The following is a 21,367-nucleotide window of genomic DNA, read 5'->3' on the forward strand; positions in this document are numbered from 1 at the left end:
CAATTTCTTGCAATTTGTCCAGTGTCTGGTGACCAAAAGAACACAACGTTTCGGAAACTGGACGTTTCCATCCACAGGAGAAATGGGAAAAGGGCACCTACTCAGCTCGGTTCGTTAGAAAGAGATAACCTCAGTCACTGGTTCAGGTCCAGATCACTCGCAGTTCTTGTGGCTAAGTTATCTTTCACAATACGACCCTGGATTCCTTACCTGATAGTATGCGATTTGTGACGCATGCAAAAACTCACAGAGAGAGCAGGGACTTAAATAAAATGCAGTTTCATTAAATAAAGTCTTCCATACCAAGAACCCAATATATATTTTCTGTGAGAGCAGTGGACGGTTATCTGTGGGAAGCTGGTCATTTTAATACACTATACGGTACTCGACAGGAAGTACAGTGGAAACCGTGGACAGCTGATACCAAGAGCAGTCAATACTTCCTGTGCCTCTCGAATATAACCTACGCTCCAGTCTGGTCGTTGTGTGGCAGTTATATAGAAAATTGAAATTGTATTTTATTGTTTCTTAAAAAGCTGGGGATTTGACGATGTTTATGTTTGTTTTTTTGGGGGAGAGGAGGAGCAGAAGTCTGCATTAAGAAATTTATTTGGTGGTTCTCAGAAAAGTCTTGATCATTTATACAATATCTAAATATATAAAAATGTGAAGTAGATATTACCGTAGGTATTAAATTAAATTCACCTGTTGAATTAACGTAAAATGAGACATATACCGGGTCTACAATTTATGAGGCAGCGGTCGTGCTTGCATTGCGTGGTCGGCCGGCGCTCTGTTGATGTGGGCGGGAGATGTGCCCGTTCTTCCGGTGGGTGACCGGCGAATCAGTTTCAGTGCCGCTAGTAACAGCGGACTACGAATATTTCTCGTCACTAATACATGTTATTACATTAATTGTTCTTACCTTAAATCACAAAAGATGTTCAAAGTGACTTACTTGTGCTTGCAAGCAAGCTTCACATCTTGTTAACATATTTCGAAATACTCGACGAAGCTCTTCTTGGGAAATTGCCGAATATTTTCTTTAAGTGCTTCTGCAGTGTGCGGATTGTATGCATAAACTTTGTTCTTCAGCATGCCCCACAGGTAAAAATCACACGGGTTTAAGTCTGGGGAAAGCGGAGGCCACTGATCGATAGCTTGTTCACCAAACACTTCTCTTAATGCTGACATCGACCGATGAGCTCTGCGAGCTGTAGCATTGTCTTGCATGAAGAAACCGTAAGTCTTTTCTGCATCGGTCATTTCTTGGAAAAAGGGTCTAACTATTAAATTTACATAACGTTCACAATTTATCCGCACACTGCAGAAGCACTTTAAGAAAATATTCGGCAATTTCCCAAGAAGAGCTTCGTCGAGTATTTCGAAACATGTTAACGAGATGTGAAGCTTGCTTGCAAGGACAAGGAAGTCACTTTGAACATCTTTTGTGATTTAAGGTAAGAACAATTAATGTAATAACATGTATTAGTGACGAGAAATATTCGTAGTCCGCTGTTACTAGCGGCACTGAAACTGATTCGCCGGTCACCCACCGGAAGAACGGGCACACCTCCCGCCCACATCAACAGAGCCCCGGCCGACCACGCAATGCAAGCACGACCGCAGCCTCATAAATTGGAGACCCTGTATTTCCGACAATTTCATGAACAACATATTCTTTCTGGTAAACTTAGATTTAAGAATTTATTTATATCTGTAAAACTTATGTTTGCAGGTTTCATGTAATGGTGAGGTTATGTTACAGGATCTCGCTTCTAGCTGTATCAGTCTCGTGTGTGGTGTTCACGTTGGGTCTAGTTGGCTATGTTTACCAGCACCGCAAGATCAAGGTGTTCAAGGTGGCCAGCCCTATCTTTCTGGGCATCACACTTCTTGGTTGTGCTATTATGTATCTTGAGGTACAGTTCATACTTAACATTTGCTTCCCAACTGATGGATAAAATCATTTCCAGTCATTGTGTCATATTAAAGGTGATACATCGGAAGTTTAAGAAAAATAATTTTGAATTTAAATTATTGTTCCATTTGCTGATATAATTTTATGAAAGTCACAGATAATGACTAAGTTGATTTAGTGATCCATCAAGCTTCTATTCATGTTTTGTCTGTTAATTTAAAGATACCTGACGATGATAGTTAATATTATTCTTTAATTTATTGTGAGAAGCGTATTGTACGAGTGCTAATTGCTGTGAAAACAATAATAAAATTTAATTGAATAATAAATTGAACATTTCCTTATTTCCCCTTTATTTTGTAATTCACTCAAGTGTTCCCATTGCAGATGGCAGCCATTTTCCCAGTGTTGGATCTCTATTCTTGCATTGCAACTAAGTGGAGCCGACATCTTGGTTTCTGCATAACCTACACAGCTCTTCTCATGAAGACTTGGCGGTGAGCATTAAAATTGGGGCTGATAGGTATCGATGCTTTAGAAAAACATTCTGACTATAGCGAGAGGACATATGTTTCTCCAAAACTTTGGATCTTACATAGATGTGAGCTGTATTGAACTGGCACAGAGTTTAATTGAGTAGTGGTTTTTGTTGTGAAAGGATGGGGGACAGATTTGAATATGAACTTTGTGACCGATGTTTCCCGGTATTTTTCAACCGTCCCTCCAATTGTATGCTACAATAGTACCTTAAAATAGACCGAGATCACTTTTTTCTGTCATTTCAAATTATTAATCAGTTATCTTACCATTTGTACACTTCAGGCAAACTTTTGAGAATTTATCAAGTAGCCACTTAATTGTGCATGGAAGAAACATAGCAACAAATTACTGGGTTGGCTACTTTAAAAACAGAGGAGTTAAATTTAGTTACGTTGTGCTTGCAGGGTGTCACTAACTTATCGAGTAAAATCAGCGCACAAGGTGAAGCTCACAGATAAACAGCTGCTGCAGTGGATGTTCCCCATCCTGCTGGTGATGCTCATCTACCTGGGCACCTGGACCCTGAGTGCACCCCCCACAGCAGAGCAGATCCGTGATCAGGCGGGCCTCCGCTTTAACCAGTGCTCCTACAATTGGTGGGACCACAGCTTGGCCATTGGTGAGCACGGTTAACCGCGGATGCCCTATGACCATCAGTTCAAGGAAAATGGAATAAACATGACATGCAGTACAAATGGGAGAGATGAGAAATGCATAAACCAAAATTTGGATAAATTCTAAAGGGAAGAGACCACTTTGAAGACCAACGTATTGGTAGTAGGAGAATAAAAAAATGTAGATCGGTGAAATAGGCTTGGACGTTGTGGACTCGATTCATATGGTTCAGGATAGGAACCAGTGGACTGATTGGCTCTTGAACCTTCGGATTCTATAAAATTTAGGAAATATTTTGAATAACTAAGCCATTATTAGCTTTTCAATAGTTAATCTGCCCCAAGAAGTTAATTAGGTAGTTAATAACAATTGCAAGATTCATTTTTACATAGAATAATGTAGAAGATTATTTGGTGATGTCACAGATGTTACAGTTGTGCCTAATAAATATTAGAATGAACTAGATTTCTTCTCTAATATTGTTGCATCTGGCTCTCAAAGTTTAGGCTTCCCGTCATATTTCTTGCTAATTTGCTGGAATCAAAGCATAGCTGATTCTTTGTCTGCTCCTCCAATCCACCATTCATAATAATAAAATGAAGTCGGTAGTTCATTAAATCTGAAATCAATACAGCATATGAAAAAACCTTGGGAAACTAACAAAGTCACGTGGCTGTGCAATTTATAAACTAACTCCCTGGTAGCAGAACCCGCAGGTCCAACACCGACAACACCAAAGCCCGCCACCGGCTATGATCCTGAGCCATCTCCATCAATTGGCCATCCTCACAGTGCACCTTCCTAAGATTTATCGTGATGTTGCCCTCTCATATCCTTTTTGGTCTGCCCAGTGGTTGTTTTCCAAGAGGATTCCCTACCAAAATTCTATATGCAAACCTTGCCCCCCCACCCCACTTCCCTCCTAGATTTCACTATCCTCACTATGCTAAGTGACCTACACAATTCATGCAGCTCCTCGTTAGGCAGCATTCTAGATTCCCCACTTATTTCATCCTTCCCAGGTCCAAATATCTTCCTCAGCACTTTGTTTTCGAATACATTCTTCCTTCCAGGTAAGAGATCATGTTTTACAACCATACAAGAAAAGAGGTAAAATTATTGTTTTATATATCCTGATCTTTAGTGTTTTGGATAACAGTTTTTGGATTGAATAAAAGCAAGGTTTCCCCTAATGTACTGTACTTTTAATTTCATAATGGACCTCATATCTATTTGTTATTGTTCTTTCCAGATATTTAAATTTTTGAACTTTTTCAAATGATGTGTTACATATAATTAGGTTATGCTGTTATTGCTGATGTTTGTCCCACATTAGACCCACGTATTTACTTTTGTCTACGTTTACTTCTATGCCTATTGCATTTGCTAGCCTGTAGGGGAGTTTCTGCATTCTTGGTTGTGGTACCCACAAATTGACGTCATTAGCGTAGACAAATACCTAGTCCAGACCATTCAGTTCAAGCCCTTCCATATTCGCTCTGATCTTCCTGATAACTTGTTCTAGAGAAAAATTAAAAAGCATTGGAATAAAGCATCCTCCAGTTTTAGGTCATTGTGCACTGGGAAAAGGATCTAACGGAAGTTTACCTAAATGAACTCTACTAGATACCCCATCAATACACATCATAATTAACGTAAAAAGTTTTTCTGATATTCCAAACTCAATCAAAATGCTATGCAACACCTCTCTTTTAAATGAGTCATTTGCCTTCCTAAAATCCGCAAATTCTTGATGCAATTTTTAATGGCTAAAATAAAGAATGTTTTGATTTGTGATTACATTTAGAAGCTAAATATTAATACAAATATAGGACAGATTGTAGCAAAATATGATATAATGTACTTTTGCAGGGGAGGTACTGTTCCTGTCTTGGGGAATAAAGGTGTGCTACAACGTACGGAATGCAGAATCGCTGTATAACGAGGCGCGGCTCATCAGCTATGCCATTTACAACATTGCTGTTGTCAACACAGCTATGGTTGCCTTCCAGTAAGTAATATTGTAAATATTATTGTCTTCACATTAAGAAAATTGCATTTATGAACAAATTATTTGGTGCTCTCAAATTGTCCATGCCTCTAAAGAAATCGTATAAATTAATATTTATTGGCCAAAAGTAGGGATATTAACAAAATCCTTTAAAGGCATTTAGTGCCATGTGTGGGCAAACTGATCATCTACAGGGCAGATTTAAGCATGGTATTTAAATTTCATTATTTTGTACAGTATGTAAATGTTTTAAGTTTATCTCAGGTTATATGCAAATGTTGCCAGTAATATTTCCAGCACACATATCCGCCATTGAAATTAATAATAGGCATACATATATTTATTTAAATTATGTTTATTATCTAAGATTCACAGATATATAATATTTCAGGAAATTGTCTCTGAATTGTCTAAAAAAGAAGACTATGAGTAATGGATTTATACCAAATTTTAACTTTACCTAAAATAGGTTGGCTTTCTCCTTGGTTGTAGCGCCATATAGTGTGGGAGAAGTTTATCATTGTTTCAGAGGTCCTTGCTGTCTCCATTATCAGAGTGATAAGTCCCAGACTACACGGTACTACAATCCAGAGGACAGCCATCTTCAGGCTCACCACCCTGATAACCTGAAATACTACTTATGTAACCTAAACTAACTTAAAATAATTTCATGTAACCTAACCTCAACTTGTGTAACCTGACGGTGATCTAGGTCTGACATTAACGTGAAATCGCTGTGATGATGTCTTGAAGCTGGCGTGATGAGGGTGGGACACGGTGTCTGCCGTGTCTGGTCTCTCATGAGTCCGGTCTATACCGGACCATGTCTCTGATGTGCCCGGGTTCTGTCCCTACTTCTTTGCCTGTACCAGTCTCTGCGAACACGGTCTCTGCCGGACACGGTGTCTGGCGTTTAGTCTGTGTGGTTGTCGACTGTCGAAATTTTAAAAAAAAAATTGAAAATTTTTGTAATTGTAAAGAAAACGTGTTAAACGAAATATTTTCGAAATTTTTCAAAAAATGTTTGAAGTTGAATTTTTTGAATTGTTTATGTTTTGTGCCCTTTAGGACATATTCCAGCATTTTTTGATTTTTCGACAGTTTAGAATTTTTTCCCAAAATGCTCTCCAACCGATCTCTGCCACACCCGGTCTCTGTCATGTCGCGTCTGTGACGAACCCGTTCTATACCGGGTCATGTTTCTGATTTTCATGGTCTCTGCCTATGCCAGTCTCTGCCGCACCCGGCCTATGCCGGACACGGTGTCGGCCGTGTCCGTTCTCTGAAGAAGCCGGTCTATACCAGACAGTCTCTGATGTGCCCGGAATATGCCTCTCCCAGTCTCTTCTGCATCCGGTCTCTACCGAACACGGTGTCTGGCGTTTCATGTGTGTGGTTGATCGACAATAAAAATTCAAAATTTGATAAACGTCGTAAATGTCATAAAAGACGTATAAAACGAAACATTTTTGATATTTTTGTAAAAAAAAATTGAAATTGTTTTTGTTTTGTGCACTTTTTGGACATTTTCAAGCATTTTTTGATTTTTCGAAAATTTTTAAAAATTTTCCAAACTAATCTCCATCTTATCTCTGCAACACCGGTTTCTGCACTGTCACGTCTCTAATGAGCCCATTATATACCGGACCATGTCTGACGTGCACGGTCTCTGCCTCTCCGTTTCTACATGTGATATTCTCTGCCACAACCGACCTCTGCCGGACAGCGTGTGTGGTGTGTGCTGTCTCTAACAAGGCGAGTTTATAACTGACCGTCTCTGATGTGACTGGACTTTGCCTCCCCAAGCCATTACCCGCCTCAGCCTCTTCCGAACACGGTCTGTGCCGGAGATAGTGTCTGGCGTATCGTGTGAGGTTGATCGACTATGAAAATTAAAAAAAAATTAAAAAATTTCAAAAATGTGAAAAACGTCGTAATTGTCATGAAAAACGTATTAAACAAAAACATTTCGATATTTTTGAAAAAAATTTGAAGTTGAAATTTTTGAATTTTTTTTGTTTTGTAAGGTTTTTGGACAATTTTCAGCATTTTATGAATTTTTGATAATTTGGAAAAATTTCAAAAATTCTCCTCACCCGATCGCTGTCAGCTTAGTGCTCTGCTTCATCCGGTCTTTGACGTAACCTGACTCTGACGGACCCTGTCTCTGTATGACAATTTCTGTAGCTTAACTTAACCTAACTTAACCTAACCTAACCTAACCTAACCTAACTTAACTTAATCTAAACTAACCCAACCTAACCTAACCTAACCTAACCTAACCCAACCTAACCTAACCTCTGAGACATGCGGAGTCTGGCAGAGACCGTGTTAAGCAGAGATCGTATCTAACGGAGACCGGTTAAAAAACAGATCGGGTAAAACAAAGCGTGTTTGGCAGACCGGTTGTTGTATGGATCTAGCAGTGAAAATTTTAAAAAAAATCTTATCTTCAAAATTTTTGGAAAAATAAAAAAATGCTGAAAATTGTCTGAAAATCACACAAAACCAAAAATTTTCGATTTTTTTTTAAAAATTTGAAAGTAAAATTTTCCAAACTTTTTGGTTGAGTGAGCTTTTTGGCCAATTTCCAGCATTTTTTGAATTTTTAAAAAATTAGAAAAATTTCAAAAATTCTCCCCACCCGATCGCTGTCAGCATAGTGCTCTGTATGACAGTGTAGGTCCTAACTTTACCTAACCTAACCTAACATAACCCAACCTAACTTAACCTAACCTAACCTACCTGACCTAACCTAAACTAACCTAAAATAACCTAAAATAACATAACCTAACCAAACCTAACCTAAACTAACCTAAAATAACCTAACCTAACCGAACCTAAACTAACCTAATCAAACCCAAAACAACCTAACTAACTAAAATAACCTGACCCTACCTAACCTAATACAACCTAATCTAAACTAACCTAACCTTAACTAACCTAACCTAACCTAATATAAACTAACCTAACCTAACCTAACTAAATAACCTAACTTACTAACATAACCTTACCTAATCTAATCTAACTGACGTAACCTTACGTAACCTAACCTAATATATCCTAACCTAACCTAACAAAACCTAACCTAACCTATCCTAATCTAACCTTACCTACCCTACACTAAACTACCTAACATAACCTAACTAACCTAACCTAACCTAACCTAAACTAACCTAAGCTAACCTAAACTAACCTAATATAACCTAAGTTAACCTAAGCTGATCTAACCTAACCTAACGTAACCTAACCTAACCTAACTTAACCTAACCTACTTAACCTAACCTACCTAACATAAATAACCTAACCTAACCTAACCTCTGAGACATGCGAAGTCTGGCAGAGACCGTGTGAGGCAGAGATCGTATTTGAGGGAGACCGGTTGAAGCACAGATCGGGTGAGACAGAACGTGCCTGTGTTAGATCGAGTTTTGCAGCGATCGGTACTTGTATGGTTCTAGCAGTGAAAATTTAAAAGAAAGAATCAAATTTATGAAATTTTTTAAAAAAATAAAATATGCTGGAAATTGTCTGAAAAGCGCACAAAACCAAAACATTTAGAAATTTTTGAAAAAAATTTGAAGGTAAAATGTTTCAAATTTTTTTGGTGTTGTGCGCTTTTTGGACAATTTCCATTAGTTTTTGATTTTTCGATTTTTTTGAAAATTTTGAAAAATTTCCAAATTACTCTCCGCCTTGTCTGTCACACGCGCTCTCCGCAGTGTCACGTCTCCGACGGGCCCGTTCTACCCGGGTGTCACATGTATTAAACGAAAAAATTTCGATTTTTTTTTAAAAATTTAAAGTTGGAATTTTTGAATTTTTTTGGTTTTTGCGCTTTTTGGATATTTTCCATCACTTTTTCATTTTTCGAAGATTTTGAAAAACATTCCAAACTACTCTCCATCTTATATCTGCCACACACGGTCTCCGCAGTGTCACGTCTCCAATGAACAAGTTATACCCAGACACGGAGAGACCGTGTGATGCAGAGACCAATTCAAGCAGACCTGGTGAAGCACGGACATTGACAAGCCGATCTCTGCCACACCAGCTCACTCCCGTGTCTAGTCTCTGACGAGCCCGTTGTTCTATACCGGACCATGTCCTGATCGGTACGGTCTCTGCCTCTCCGTCTCTTCCTGTGCAGTCTCCGCCGGACACGATGTCTGCCGTGTCCATCTCTGACGAGACCAGTTTATAACAGACTGCCTGTGATGTGCCCGGTCTATGCCTCTCCCAGTTGGCCTGCCTCCGTCCCTCCCGCATCCGGTGTGTGCCGCAGACGGTGTCTCGGGTATCATGTGTGGTTGTTCAACTATCAAAATTCGAAAAAAAATCAAAATTTTAAAAAATGTGAAAAACGTCGTAAATGCCATGAAAAACGTATTAAACCTAAAATTTTCGAAAAAAATTTTGGAGTTGAAATTTTTTATTTTTTTGTTTTGTGCACATTTGGATATTTTCCATTACTTTTTCAATTTTTGAAAATTTTGAAAAATTTCAAACTACTCTCCATCTTATCCCTGTCACACACGGTCTCCACAGTCACGTCTCCAACAAGCCCGTTCGACCCGAGTGTCACACAGAGACACGGAGAGATCGAGTGATACAAAGACCGAGTCAAGCAGACTTGGTGAGACATGGACCTTGCAAAGCTGTACCTGCCATAGCAGGTCTCTGTTGTAACACATCTCTGACGAGCCCGTTCTATACCGAATCATGTCCTATTGTGCACGGCCTCGGGCTCTCCGTCTTTTCCTTGCCAGTCTCTGCCGAACACGATATCTGCCGTGTCCATGTCCGAAGAGACCAGTTTATAACTAGACTGTCTGTGATGTGCCCGGTCTATGCCTCTCCTAGTCTCTGCCATCCTCAGTCTCTTCCGCATCCGGTGTGTGCCGGAGACGGTGTTTCGCGTATCGTGTGTGGTTGATCAAATATCAAAATTCGAAAAAATTCAAAAATTTAAGAAATGAGGCAAATGTCGTAAATCACATGTAAAACGTATTAAACGCAAAATTTTCGAAATTTTTGGAAAAATTTCGGAGTTGGAATTTATGAACATTTTTTGCACGGACCGGTCTCTGTATGACACGTCTCTGACTTATCGCGAAATAGGACTTCAGAATTTTCCAGTCTTCGGACTTCCGACTTTTCGCGAGATGGAAATTGCGACTTTTCGCGACTTGGGACTTAAAACATTTCTCGACAGGAGACTTGCAACTTTTTTGCGACTTGGGAATTCTCGTGACTTGGGATATGCGACTTCTCAAGACTTGGATCTTGCGAGAATTCGCAACTTCCGTTTGCGACATCTCGGGACTTAGGATAGGGAAATTTTGGCGTCTTGGGACTTGCGACTTTTCGCGACTTCGGACACGCGACTTCTCACGTCTTGGGAAATGAGACTTCAAACGACTTGGGACTTGAGACTTTTCGTGACTTAGAACATGCGAATTTTCGAGTTTTGCGTCAAGTGAATTCTCAAGACTTGGGACAAGTGACTTCTCACAACATGGGACAAGTGACTTCTCAATACTTGGGACAAGTGACTACTCAAGACTTCGGGCAAGTTATTTCTCAAGATTTGGGACAAGTGACTTCTCAATACTTGGAACAGGGGATATCTCAAGACTTGGGACATGCGACTTATTAAGACTTGGGACATATGACTTCTCATGACTTGAGACATGCGACTTCTTAAAACTTGGGACATATTACTTCTCATAAATTGGGACAAGTGACTTCTCAAGACTTGGGACAAGTGATTTCTCAAGACTTGGAACAATTGACTTCTCAATACTTGGGAAACGTGATTCTCAAGACTTCGGACCAGGGACTTCTCAAGACTTGGGACAGGTGAATTCTCAAGACTTGGGACAGGTGACTTTTCAAGACTTGGGACTCGTGACTTCTGAAGACTTTGAACAAGTTACTTCTCAAGATTTGGGACAAGTGACTTCTGAAGACTTGGGACAGGTGATTTCTCAAGACTTGGGAAACGTCACTTCTCAATACTTGGGACACGTGACTTCTCAAGACTTGGGACAGATCACTTCTCAAGACTTGGGATAGGTGAATTCTCTAGACTTGGGAAGGGTGACTTCAAAAGACTTGGAACACGTGACTTCTCAAGACTTGGTACAGGTGAATTCTCAAGACTTGGGACAGGTGACTTCTCAAGACTTCGGGCAAGTAACTTCTCAAGACGTGGGACAAGTGACTTCTCAAGACTTGGGACAAGTGACTTCTCAAGACTAGGGACAAGTGACTTCTCAAGACTTGGGACAGGTGAGTTCTCAAGACTTGGGACAGGTAACTTCTCAAGACTTGGTGCAGGTGAATTCACAAGAGTTGAAACAAGTGTCTTCTGATGTCTTGGGACAAGAAACTTCTCAAAACTTGGGATAGGTGACTTCTCAAGACTTGAGACAGGTGACTTCAAAAGACTTGGGACAGGTGAATTCTCAAGAATTGGGAAAGGTGACTTCTCAATAATTGGGACAGGTGACTTCCAAAATTTTGTACAGGTGACTTCTCAAGACTTGGGAAACGTGAATTTTCAAGACATGGGACATGTGACTTCTCAAGACTTGGGAGGGGTGACTTCTCAAGCCTTGGGACAGCTGACGTCTCAATACTTGGGACAGGTGACTTCTCAAGCCTTGGGACAGGTAAAATCTCAAGACTTGGGACATTTGACGTCTCAAGACTTGGGACAGGTGAATCCTCAAGACTTGGGACAGGTAACTTTTCAAGACTTAGGACAGGTGTCTTCTCAAGACTTGGAACATGTGACTTTTCAAGACTTGGGACATGTGACTTCTCAAGACTTGGGAGAGGTGACTTCTCAAGCCTTGGGACAGGTGACGTCTCAATACATGGGACAGGTGACTTCTCAAGCCTTGCGACAGGTGAAATCTCAAGACATGAGACATGTGACATCTCAAGACTTCGGACAGGTGACTACTCAAGACTTGGGACAGGTAACTTCTCAAGACTTAGGACAGGTAACTTCTCAAGACTTAGGACAGGTGTCTTCTCAAGATTTATTACAGGTGACTTCTCAAGCCTTGAGAAAAGCGACTTCTCAAGACTTGGGACAGGTGACTTCTCAATACTTGGTAAAGGAGACTTCTCAAGACTTGGGACATGGGACTTCTCAAGACTTGGGACAGGTGACTTCTCAAGACATGGGACAGATGACTTATCAGGACTTGGTACAGGTGAATTCTCAAGACTTGGGACAGGTGACTTCTCAAGACTTGGGACAGGTGACTTCTCAAGACTTCGGACAAGTGTCTTGTCAAGACGTGGGACAAGTGACTTCTCAAGACTTGGGACAAGTGACTTCTCAAAACGTGGGAAAAAGTGACTTCTCAAGCCTTGGGAAAAGTGATTTCAAAAGACTTGGTACAGGTGACTTCTCAATACTTTGGTCAGATGACTTCTCAAAACTTGATACAGGTGACCTCTCTAGACTTGGGACACGTCACTTCTCAATACTTGGGATACGTGACCTCTCAAGACTTGGGATAGATTACTTCTCAAGACTTGGGATAGGTGACTTCTCAAGATTTGGGAAAGGTGACTTCAAAAGACATGGGACAGGTGACTTCTCAAGACTTCGGATAGGTCACTTCTAAAGACTTGTGACAGGTGGCTTCTCAAGACATGGGACAGGGGACTTTTTAAGATATTAGTCACGTGACTTCTCAGGTCTTGGGACATGTTACATCTCAAGACTTGGGACAGGTGACCTCAAGACTTGACACAGGTGACTTCTCAATACTTGGTACGGGTGACTTCTCAAGACTTCGGACAAGTGTCTTCTCAAGACTTGGGACAAGTGACTTTTCAAGTCTTGGGACAGGTGACTTCTCAAGACTTCGCACAAGTGACTTCTCAAGACGTGGAACAAGTGGCTTCTCAAGACGTGAGATACGTGACTTCACAAAACTTGGTACGGTGACTTCAAGAGACTTGGGACAGCTGACTTCACAGGACTTGTGACAGGTGACTTCTCAAGACTTGGGACAGGTGACTTCTCAAAACTTGGGACAGGTAACTTCTCAACACTTGGGACAGGTGACTTTTCAAGACTTGGGACACGTGAACTCTCAAGACTTAGGAGAGGTTACTTCTCAAGCCTTGGGACAGGTGACTTCTCAATACGTGGGACAAGTGATTTCTCAAGCCATGGGACAGGTGACTTCTCAAGACTTGGGACAGGTGACTTCTCAAGACTTGGGACAGTTGACATCTCAAGACTTCGGACATGTGACTACTCAAGACGTGGGACAACTGAATTCTCAAGACTTGGGACGAGTGACTTCTCAAAAATTGGGATAATTGACTTCTCAAGACTTGTGACAGATGACTTCTCAAAACTTGGGACAAGTGACTTCTCAAGACTTGGGACTCGTGACTTCTCAAGACGTGGGACAAGTGACTACTCATGGCATGGGACAAGTGACTTCTCAAGATTTGGGACAAGTGACTTCTGAAGACTTGGGACAGATGACTTCTCAAGACGTGGGACACGTCACTTCTCAATACTTGGGACATGTGACTTCTCAAGCCTGTGAAAGATGAAATCTCAAGACTTGGGACATGTGATGTCTCAGGACTTGGGACAGGTTACTTCTCAAGACTTGGTACAGGTAACTTCTCAAGACTTAGGACAGGTGTCTTCTCAAGACTTGGGACAGTTGACTTCTCAAGAATTGGTACAGGGGACTTCTCAAGACTTGTGATACGTGACTTCTTAACAAGGTCTCTGCGTCACTCGTCATGCGCATCACCGGTCTCTGCTTGATGCTGTGTGTGCATCAGCCTGTACATGCTTGACTCGGTGTCTGCCTCACTCGATCTCTGCTTCCCTAAGTCTGTGACTCACCACGTCTTCGCCTCACTCTCTCTGTCTCACATTTCTCTGTGCTGTGCCTCACCCGTATCGGCTGAATTCGAAATTTTTGTCAAACATTTCGAAAATTCTTAGTTTTCTTCGCGTTTCACGCCATTTGCAGCCGTTTTTAATTTTTTTAAAATTTCGAAAATTTTTGAAAATTTTCTTTGAGAAATTTCAATTTTTTCGAAAAATTTCGAAAAATCGAAAAAGTGGCAAATCGTTCAAAAAGCGCACAAAAATAAGAATTTTTGAATTTTTTTCCGAATTTTCCGAAAAGTTTTGGTTTTGTGCGCATTTCAGAAGGATCGCAGCGTTTTTTGATTTTTCGAAAATTTTGAAAATTTTGAAATTTTTTTCTTCTAAATTTGACCTGTCCCATCCCTATCAGGACTAGACTCCCAAGTCTTGAGAAGTCACTTGTCCCAAGTCTTGAGAAGTCCTTGTCCCAAGTCTTGAGAAGTTCTTGTCCCAAGTATTGAGAAGTTCTTGTCCCAAGTCTTGAGAAGTCACTTGTCCCAAGTCTTGAGAAGTCACTCGTCACATGTCTTGAGAAGTTCTTGTCCCAAGCCTTGAGAAGTCACTTGTCCCAAGTCTTGAGAAGTTCTTGTCCCAAGTCTTGAGAAGTTCTTGTCCCAAGTCTTGAGAAGTCACTCGTCCCAAGTCTTGAGAAGTCACTCGTCCCAAGTTTTGAGAAGTTCTTGTCCCAAGTCTTGAGAAGTCACTTGTCCCAAGTCTTGAGAAGTCACTCGTCCCAAGTCTTGAGAAGTCACTCGTCCCAAGTTTTGAGAAGTTCTTGTCCCAAGTCTTGAGAAGTCACTTGTCCCAAGTCTTGAGAAGTTCTTGTCCCAAGTCTTGAGAAGTTCTTGTCCCAAGTCTTGAGAAGTTCTTGTCCCAAGTCTTGAGAAGTTCTTGTCCCAAGTCTTGAGAAGTCACTTGTCCCAAGTCTTGAGAAGTTCTTGTCCCAAGACTTGAGAAGTCACTCGTCCCAAGTCTTGAGAAGTCACTTGTCCCAAGACTTGAGATGTTCTTGTCCCAAGTCAAAAGAAGTTCTTGTCCCAAGTCTTGAGAACTCACTCGTCCCAAGTTTGAGAAGTCACTCGTCCCAAGTTTAGAGAAGTCACTAGTATCAAATCTTGAGAAGTTCTTGTCCCAAGTCTTCTCTGCTTGTTTAAACCTGTGCCTCACCCGCTTTAATGAATTCAAATTTTTGTCGAAAATTTCGAAAATTCTGAGTTTTCTTCGCGTTTCACGCCATTTGCAGCCGATTTTAATTTTTTTAAAATTTCGAAAATTTTTGAAAATTCTCAAATTTGAGAAATTTCAATTTTTTCGAAAAATTTTGAAAAATCGAAAAACGTGGCAAATCGTCCAAAAAGCGCAAAAAACTAAGAATTTTTGAAAATTTTCAAATTTTAATTTGTTTCAGAATTTTCCGAAAATTTTTGGTTATGTGCGCATTTCAGAAGGTTTGCAGCGTTTTTGGATTTTTCGAAAATTTTGAAAATTTTTTCTTCTAAATTTGACCTGTCCCATCCCTATCAGGAATAGACTCCCAAGTCTTGAGAAGTCACTTGTCCCAAGTCATGAGAAGTCCTTGTCCCAAGTCTTGAGAAGTTCTTGTCCCAAGTCTTGAGAAGTCACTTGTCCCAAGTCTTGAGAAGTCACTCGTCCCAAGTCTTGAGAAGTTCTTGTCCCAAGCCTTGAGAAGTCACTTGTCCCAAGTCTTGAGAAGTTCTTGTCCCAAGTCTTGAGAAGTTCTTGTCCCAAGTCTTGAGAAGTCACTCGTCCCAAGTCTTGAGAAGTCACTTGTCCCATAACTTGAGAAGTTCTTGTCCCAAGTCTTGAGAAGTTCTTGTCCCAAGTCTTGAGAAGTCACTCGTCCCAAGTCTTGAGAAGTCACTCGTCCCAAGTCTAGAGAAGTCACTAGTCCCAAGTCTTGAGAAGTTCTTGTCCCAAGTCTTCTCTGCTTGTCTAGGTCTGTGCCTCACCCGCCTTTAATTCAAATTTTTGTCGAAAATTTCGAAAATTCTTAGTTTTCTTCGCGTTTCACGCCATTTGCAGCCGATTTTAATTTTTTTAAAATTTCGAAATTTTTTGAAAATTCTCAAATTTGAGAAATTTCAATTTTTCCGAAAAATTTCGAAAAATCGAAAAACGTGGTCAATCGTCCAAAAAGCGCACAAAACTAACAATTTTTGAAAATTTTCAATTTTTAATGTTTCCGAATTTTCCGAAAATTTGTGGTTTTGTGCGCATTTCAGAAGGTTTGCAGCGTTTTTTGATTTTGCGAAAATTTTGAAATTTTTTTCTTCTAAATTTGATCTGTCCCATCCCTATCAGGACTAGACCCCCAAGTCTTGAGAAGTCACTTGTCCCAAGTCATGAGAAGTACTTGTCCCAAGTCTTGAGAAGTTCTTATCCCAAGTCTTGAGAAGTCACTCGTCCCAAGTCTTGAGAAATTCTTGTCCCAAGTCTTGAGATGCCACTTGTCCCAAGTCTTGAGAAGTCACTTGTCCCAAGTCTTGAGAATTTCTTCTAACTAGTCTTGAGAAGTCACTCGTCCCAAGTCTTCAGAAGTCACTCGTCCCAAGTCTTGAGAAGTTCTTGTCCCAAGTCTTGAGAAGTCACTTGTCCCAAGTCTTCTCTGCTTGTTTAGGGCTGTGCCTCGCCCGTCTTTAATGAATTCAAATTTTTGTCGAAAATTTTGGAAATTCTTAGTTTTCTTCGCGTTTCACGCCATTTGCAGCCGATTTTAATTTTTTTAAAATTTCGAAAATTTTTGAAAATTCTCATATTTGAGAAATTTCAATTTTTTCGAAAAATTTCGAAAAATCGAAAAACGCGGCAAATCGTCCAAAAAGCGCACAATTCTAAGAATTTTTGAAAATTTTCAACTTTTAATTTTTTTCCGAATTATACGAAAATTTTTCGTTTTGTGCGCATTTCAGGTTTGCAGCGTTTTTTGATTTTTCGAAAATTTTGAAATTTTTTTCTTCTAAATTTGACCTGTCCCATCCCTATCAGGACTAGACTCCCAAGTCTTGAGAAGTCACTTGTCCTAAGTCATGAGAAGTCCTTGTCTCAAGTCTTGAGAAGTTCTTGTCCCAAGTCTTGAGAAGTCACTTGTCCCAAGTCTTGAGAAGTCTCTCGTCACATGTCTTGAGAAGTTCTTGTCCCAAGCCTTGAGAAGTCACTTGTCCCAAGTCTTGAGAAGTTCTTGTCCCAAGTCTTGAGAAGTTCTTGTCCCAAGTCTTGAGAAGTCACTCGTCCCAAGTCTTGAGAAGTCACTCGTCCCAAGATTTGAGAAGTTCTTGTCCCAAGTCTTGAGAAGTCACTTGTCTCAAGTCTTGATAAGTTCTTGTCCCAAGTCTTGAGAAGTCACTCGTCCCAAGTCTTGAGAAGTTCTTGTCCCAAGTCTTGAGAAGTCACTCGTCCCAAGTCTTGAGAAGTCACTTGTCCCAAGACTTGAGAATTTCTTGTCCCAAGTCTTGAGAAGTTCTTGTCCCAAGTCTTGAGAAGTCACTCGTCCCAAGTTTGAGAAGTCACTCGTCCCAAGTCTAGAGAAGTCACTAGTCCCAAGTCTTGAGAAGTTCTTGTCCCAAGTCTTCTCTGCTTGTTTAAGGCTGTGCCTCACCCGCCTTTAATGAATTCAATTTTTTTTCGAAAATTTCGAAAATTCTTACTTTTCTTCGCGTTTCACGCCATTTGCAGCCGGTTTTAATTTTTTTAAAATTTCCAAAATTTTTGAAAATTCTCAAATTTGAGAAATTTCAATTTCTTCGAAAAATTTCGAAAAATCGAAAAACGTGGCAAATCGTCCAAAAAGCGCACAAAACTAAGAATTTTTGAAAATTTTCAACTTTAATTTTTTTCCGAATTTTCCGAAAATTTTTGGTTATGTGCGCATTTCAGAAGGTTTGCAGCGTTTTTGGATTTTTCGAAAATTTTGAAAAAATTTTCTTCTAAATTTGACCTGTCCCATCCCTATCAGGAATAGACTCCCAAGTCTTGAGAAGTCACTTGTCCCAAGTCATGAGAAGTCCTTGTCCCAATTCTTGAGAAGTTCTTGTCCCAAGTCTTGAGAAGTCACTTGTCCCAAGTCTTGAGAAGTTCTTGTCCCAAGTCTTGAGAAGTCACTCGTCTCAAGTCTTGAGAAGTTCTTGTCCCAAGTCTTGAGAAGTTCTTGTCCCAAGTCTTGAGAAGTCACTCGTCCCAAGTCTTGAGAAGTCACTTGTCCCAAAACTTGAGAAGTTCTTGTCCCAAGTCTTGAGAAGTTCTTGTCCCAAGTCTTGAGAAGTCACTTGTCCCAAGTCTTGAGAAGTTCTTGTCACAAGTCTTGAGAAGATCTTGTCCCAAGCCTTGAGAAGTTCTTGTCCCAAGGCTTGAGAAGTCACTCGTCCCAAGTCTGGAGAAGTCACTTGTCCCAAAACTTGAGAAGTTCTTGCCCCAAGTCTTGAGATGCCACTTGTCCCAAGTCTTGAGAAGTCACTTGTCCCAAGTCTTGAGAATTTCTTGTAACTAGTCTTGAGAAGTCACTCGTCCCAAGTCTTCAGAAGTCACTCGTCCCAAGTCTTGAGAAGTTCTTGTCCCAAGTCTTGAGAATTCACTTGTCCCAAGTCTTCTCTGCTTGTTTAGGGCTGTGCCTCGCCCGTCTTTAATGAATTCAAATTTTTGTCGAAAATTTTGGAAATTCTTAGTTTTCTTCGCGTTTCACGCCATTTGCAGCCGATTTTAATTTTTTTAAAATTTCGAAATTTTTTGAAAATTCTCATATTTGAGAAATTTTAATTTTTTCGAAAAATTTCGAAAAATCGAAAAACGTGGCAAATCGTCCAAAAAGAGCACAATTCTAAGAATTTTTGAAAATTTTCAACTTTTAATTTTTTTCCGAATTTTACGAAAATTTTTGGTTTTGTGCGCATTTCAGGTTTGCAGCGTTTTTTGATTTTTCGAAAATTTTGAAATTTTTTTCTTCTAAATTTGACCTGTCCCATCCCTATCAGGACTAGACTCCCAAGTCTTGAGAAGTCACTTGTCCGAAGTCATGAGAAGTCCTTGTCCCAAGTCTTGAGAAGTTCTTGTCCCAAGTCTTGAGAAGTCACTTGTCCCAAGTCATGAGAAGTCCTTGTCCCAAGTATTAAGAAGTTCTTGTCCCAAGTCTTGAGAAGTCACTTGTCCCAAGTCTTGAGAAGTCTCTCGTCACATGTCTTGAGAAGTTCTTGTCCCAAGCCTTGAGAAGTCACTTGTCCCAAGTCTTGAGAAGTTCTTGTCCCAAGTCTTGAGAAGTTCTTGTCCCAAGTCTTGAGAAGTCACTCGTCCCAAGTCTTGAGAAGTCACTCGTCCCAAGATTTGAGAAGTTCTTGTCCCAAGTCTTGAGAAGTCACTTGTCCCAAGTCTTGAGAAGTTCTTGTCCCAAGTCTTGAGAAGTCACTCGTCCCAAGTCTTGAGCTGCCACTTGTCCCAAGTCTTGAGAAGTCACTCGTCCCAAGTCTTGAGAAGTCACTTGTCCCAAGACTTGAGAATTTCTTGTCCCAAGTCTTGAGAAGTTCTTGTCCCAAGTCTTGAGAAGTCACTCGTCCCAAGTTTGAGAAGTCACTCGTCCCAAGTCCAGAGAAGTCACTAGTCCCAAGTCTTGAGAAGTTCTTGTCCCAAGTCTTCTCTGCTTGTTTAAGGCTGTGCCTCACCCGCCTTTAATGAATTCAATTTTTTTTCGAAAATTTCGAAAATTCTTAGTTTTCTTCGCGTTTCACGCCATTTGCAGCCGGCTTTAATTTTTTTAAAATTTCCAAAATTTTTGAAAATTCTCAAATTTGAGAAATTTCAATTTCTTCGAAAAATTTCGAAAAATCGAAAAACGTGGCAAATCGTCCAAAAAGCGCACAAAACTAAGAATTTTTGAAAATTTTCAACTTTAAATTTTTTTCCGAATTTTCCGAAAATTTTTGGTTATGTGCGCATTTCAGAAGGTTTGCAGCGTTTTTGGATTTTTCGAAAATTTTGAAAAAAATTTCTTCTAAATTTGACCTGTCCCATCCCTATCAGGAATAGACTCCCAAGTCTTGAGAAGTCACTTGTCCCAAGTCATGAGAAGTCCTTGTCCCAAGTCTTGAGAAGTTCTTGTCCCAAGTCTTGAGAAGTCACTTGTCCCAAGTCTTGAGAAGTCACTCGTCAAAAGTCTTGAGAAGTCACACGTCCCAAGTCTTGAGAAGTTCTTGTCCCAAGCCTTGAGAAGTCACTTGTCCCAAGTCTTCAGAAGTTCTTGTCCCAAGTCTTGAGAAGTCACTCGTCCCAAGTCTTGAGAAGTCACTCGTCCCAAGTTTTGAGAAGTTCTTGTCCCAAGTCTTGAGAAGTCACTTGTCCCAAGTCTTGAGAAGTTCTTGTCACAAGTCTTGAGAAGTTCTTGTCCCAAGCCTAGAGAAGTTCTTGTCCCAAGTCTTGAGAAGTCACTCGTCCCAAGTCTGGAGAAGTCACTTGTCCCAAAACTTGAAAAGTTCTTGTCCCAAGTCTTGAGAAGTTCTTGTCCCAAGTCTTGAGAAGTCACTTGTCCCAAGTCTTGAGAAGTCTCTCGTCACATGACTTGAGATGTTCTTGTCCCAAGCCTTGAGAAGTCACTTGTCCCAAGTCTTGAGAAGTTCTTGTCCCAAGTCTTGAGAAGTTCTTGTCCCAAGTCTTGAGAAGTCACTCGTCCCAAGTCTTGAGAAGTCACTCGTCCCAAGATTTGAGAAGTTCTTGTCCCAAGTCTTGAGAAGTCACTTGTCTCAAGTCTTGATAAGTTCTTGTCCCAAGTCTTGAGAAGTCACTCGTCCCAAGTCTTGAGAAGTTCTTGTCCCAAGTCTTGAGAAGTCACTCGTCCCAAGTCTTGAGAAGTCACTTGTCCCAAGACTTGAGAATTTCTTGTCCCAAGTCTTGAGAAGTTCTTGTCCCAAGTCTTGAGAAGTCACTCGTCCCAAGTTTGAGAAGTCACTCGTCCCAAGTCTAGAGAAGTCACTAGTCCCAAGTCTTGAGAAGTTCTTGTCCCAAGTCTTCTCTGCTTGTTTAAGGCTGTGCCTCACCCGCCTTTAATGAATTCAATTTTTTTTCGAAAATTTCGAAAATTCTTAGTTTTCTTCGCGTTTCACGCCATTTGCAGCCGGTTTTAATTTTTTTAAAATTTCCAAAATTTTTGAAAATTCTCAAATTTGAGAAATTTCAATTTCTTCGAAAAATTTCGAAAAATCGAAAAACGTGGCAAATCGTCCAAAAAGCGCACAAAACTAAGAATTTTTGAAAATTTTCAACTTTAAATTTTTTTCCGAATTTTCCGAAAATTTTTGGTTATGTGCGCATTTCAGAAGGTTTGCAGCGTTTTTGGATTTTTCGAAAATTT

At 40.3% G+C, this 21,367-nt stretch overlaps 1 protein-coding gene across 3 annotated transcripts in view; it reads left to right on the forward strand.

The window, feature by feature from the left end:
- LOC110839044 (putative G protein-coupled receptor CG31760) overlaps positions 1–21,367 on the forward strand; it is a 183,897-nt gene that overhangs the window by 112,625 nt on the left and 49,905 nt on the right. For all 3 annotated transcript variants that reach the window (XM_087358795.1, XM_087358794.1, XM_087358796.1), the window contains exons 9-12: positions 1,769–1,922; positions 2,309–2,418; positions 2,866–3,080; positions 4,949–5,087. In XM_087358795.1, the coding sequence (XP_087214921.1) occupies positions 1,769–1,922; positions 2,309–2,418; positions 2,866–3,080; positions 4,949–5,087 (618 nt within the window). The remainder of the gene's footprint in view (positions 1–1,768; positions 1,923–2,308; positions 2,419–2,865; positions 3,081–4,948; positions 5,088–21,367) is intronic.

This window comes from Zootermopsis nevadensis, unplaced genomic scaffold, assembly GCF_977971745.1.
Source record: "Zootermopsis nevadensis isolate Lab colony 2312 unplaced genomic scaffold, Znev_1.0 Znev_ptg000030l, whole genome shotgun sequence".
Taxonomy (NCBI): Eukaryota; Metazoa; Arthropoda; class Insecta; order Blattodea; family Termopsidae; genus Zootermopsis; species Zootermopsis nevadensis.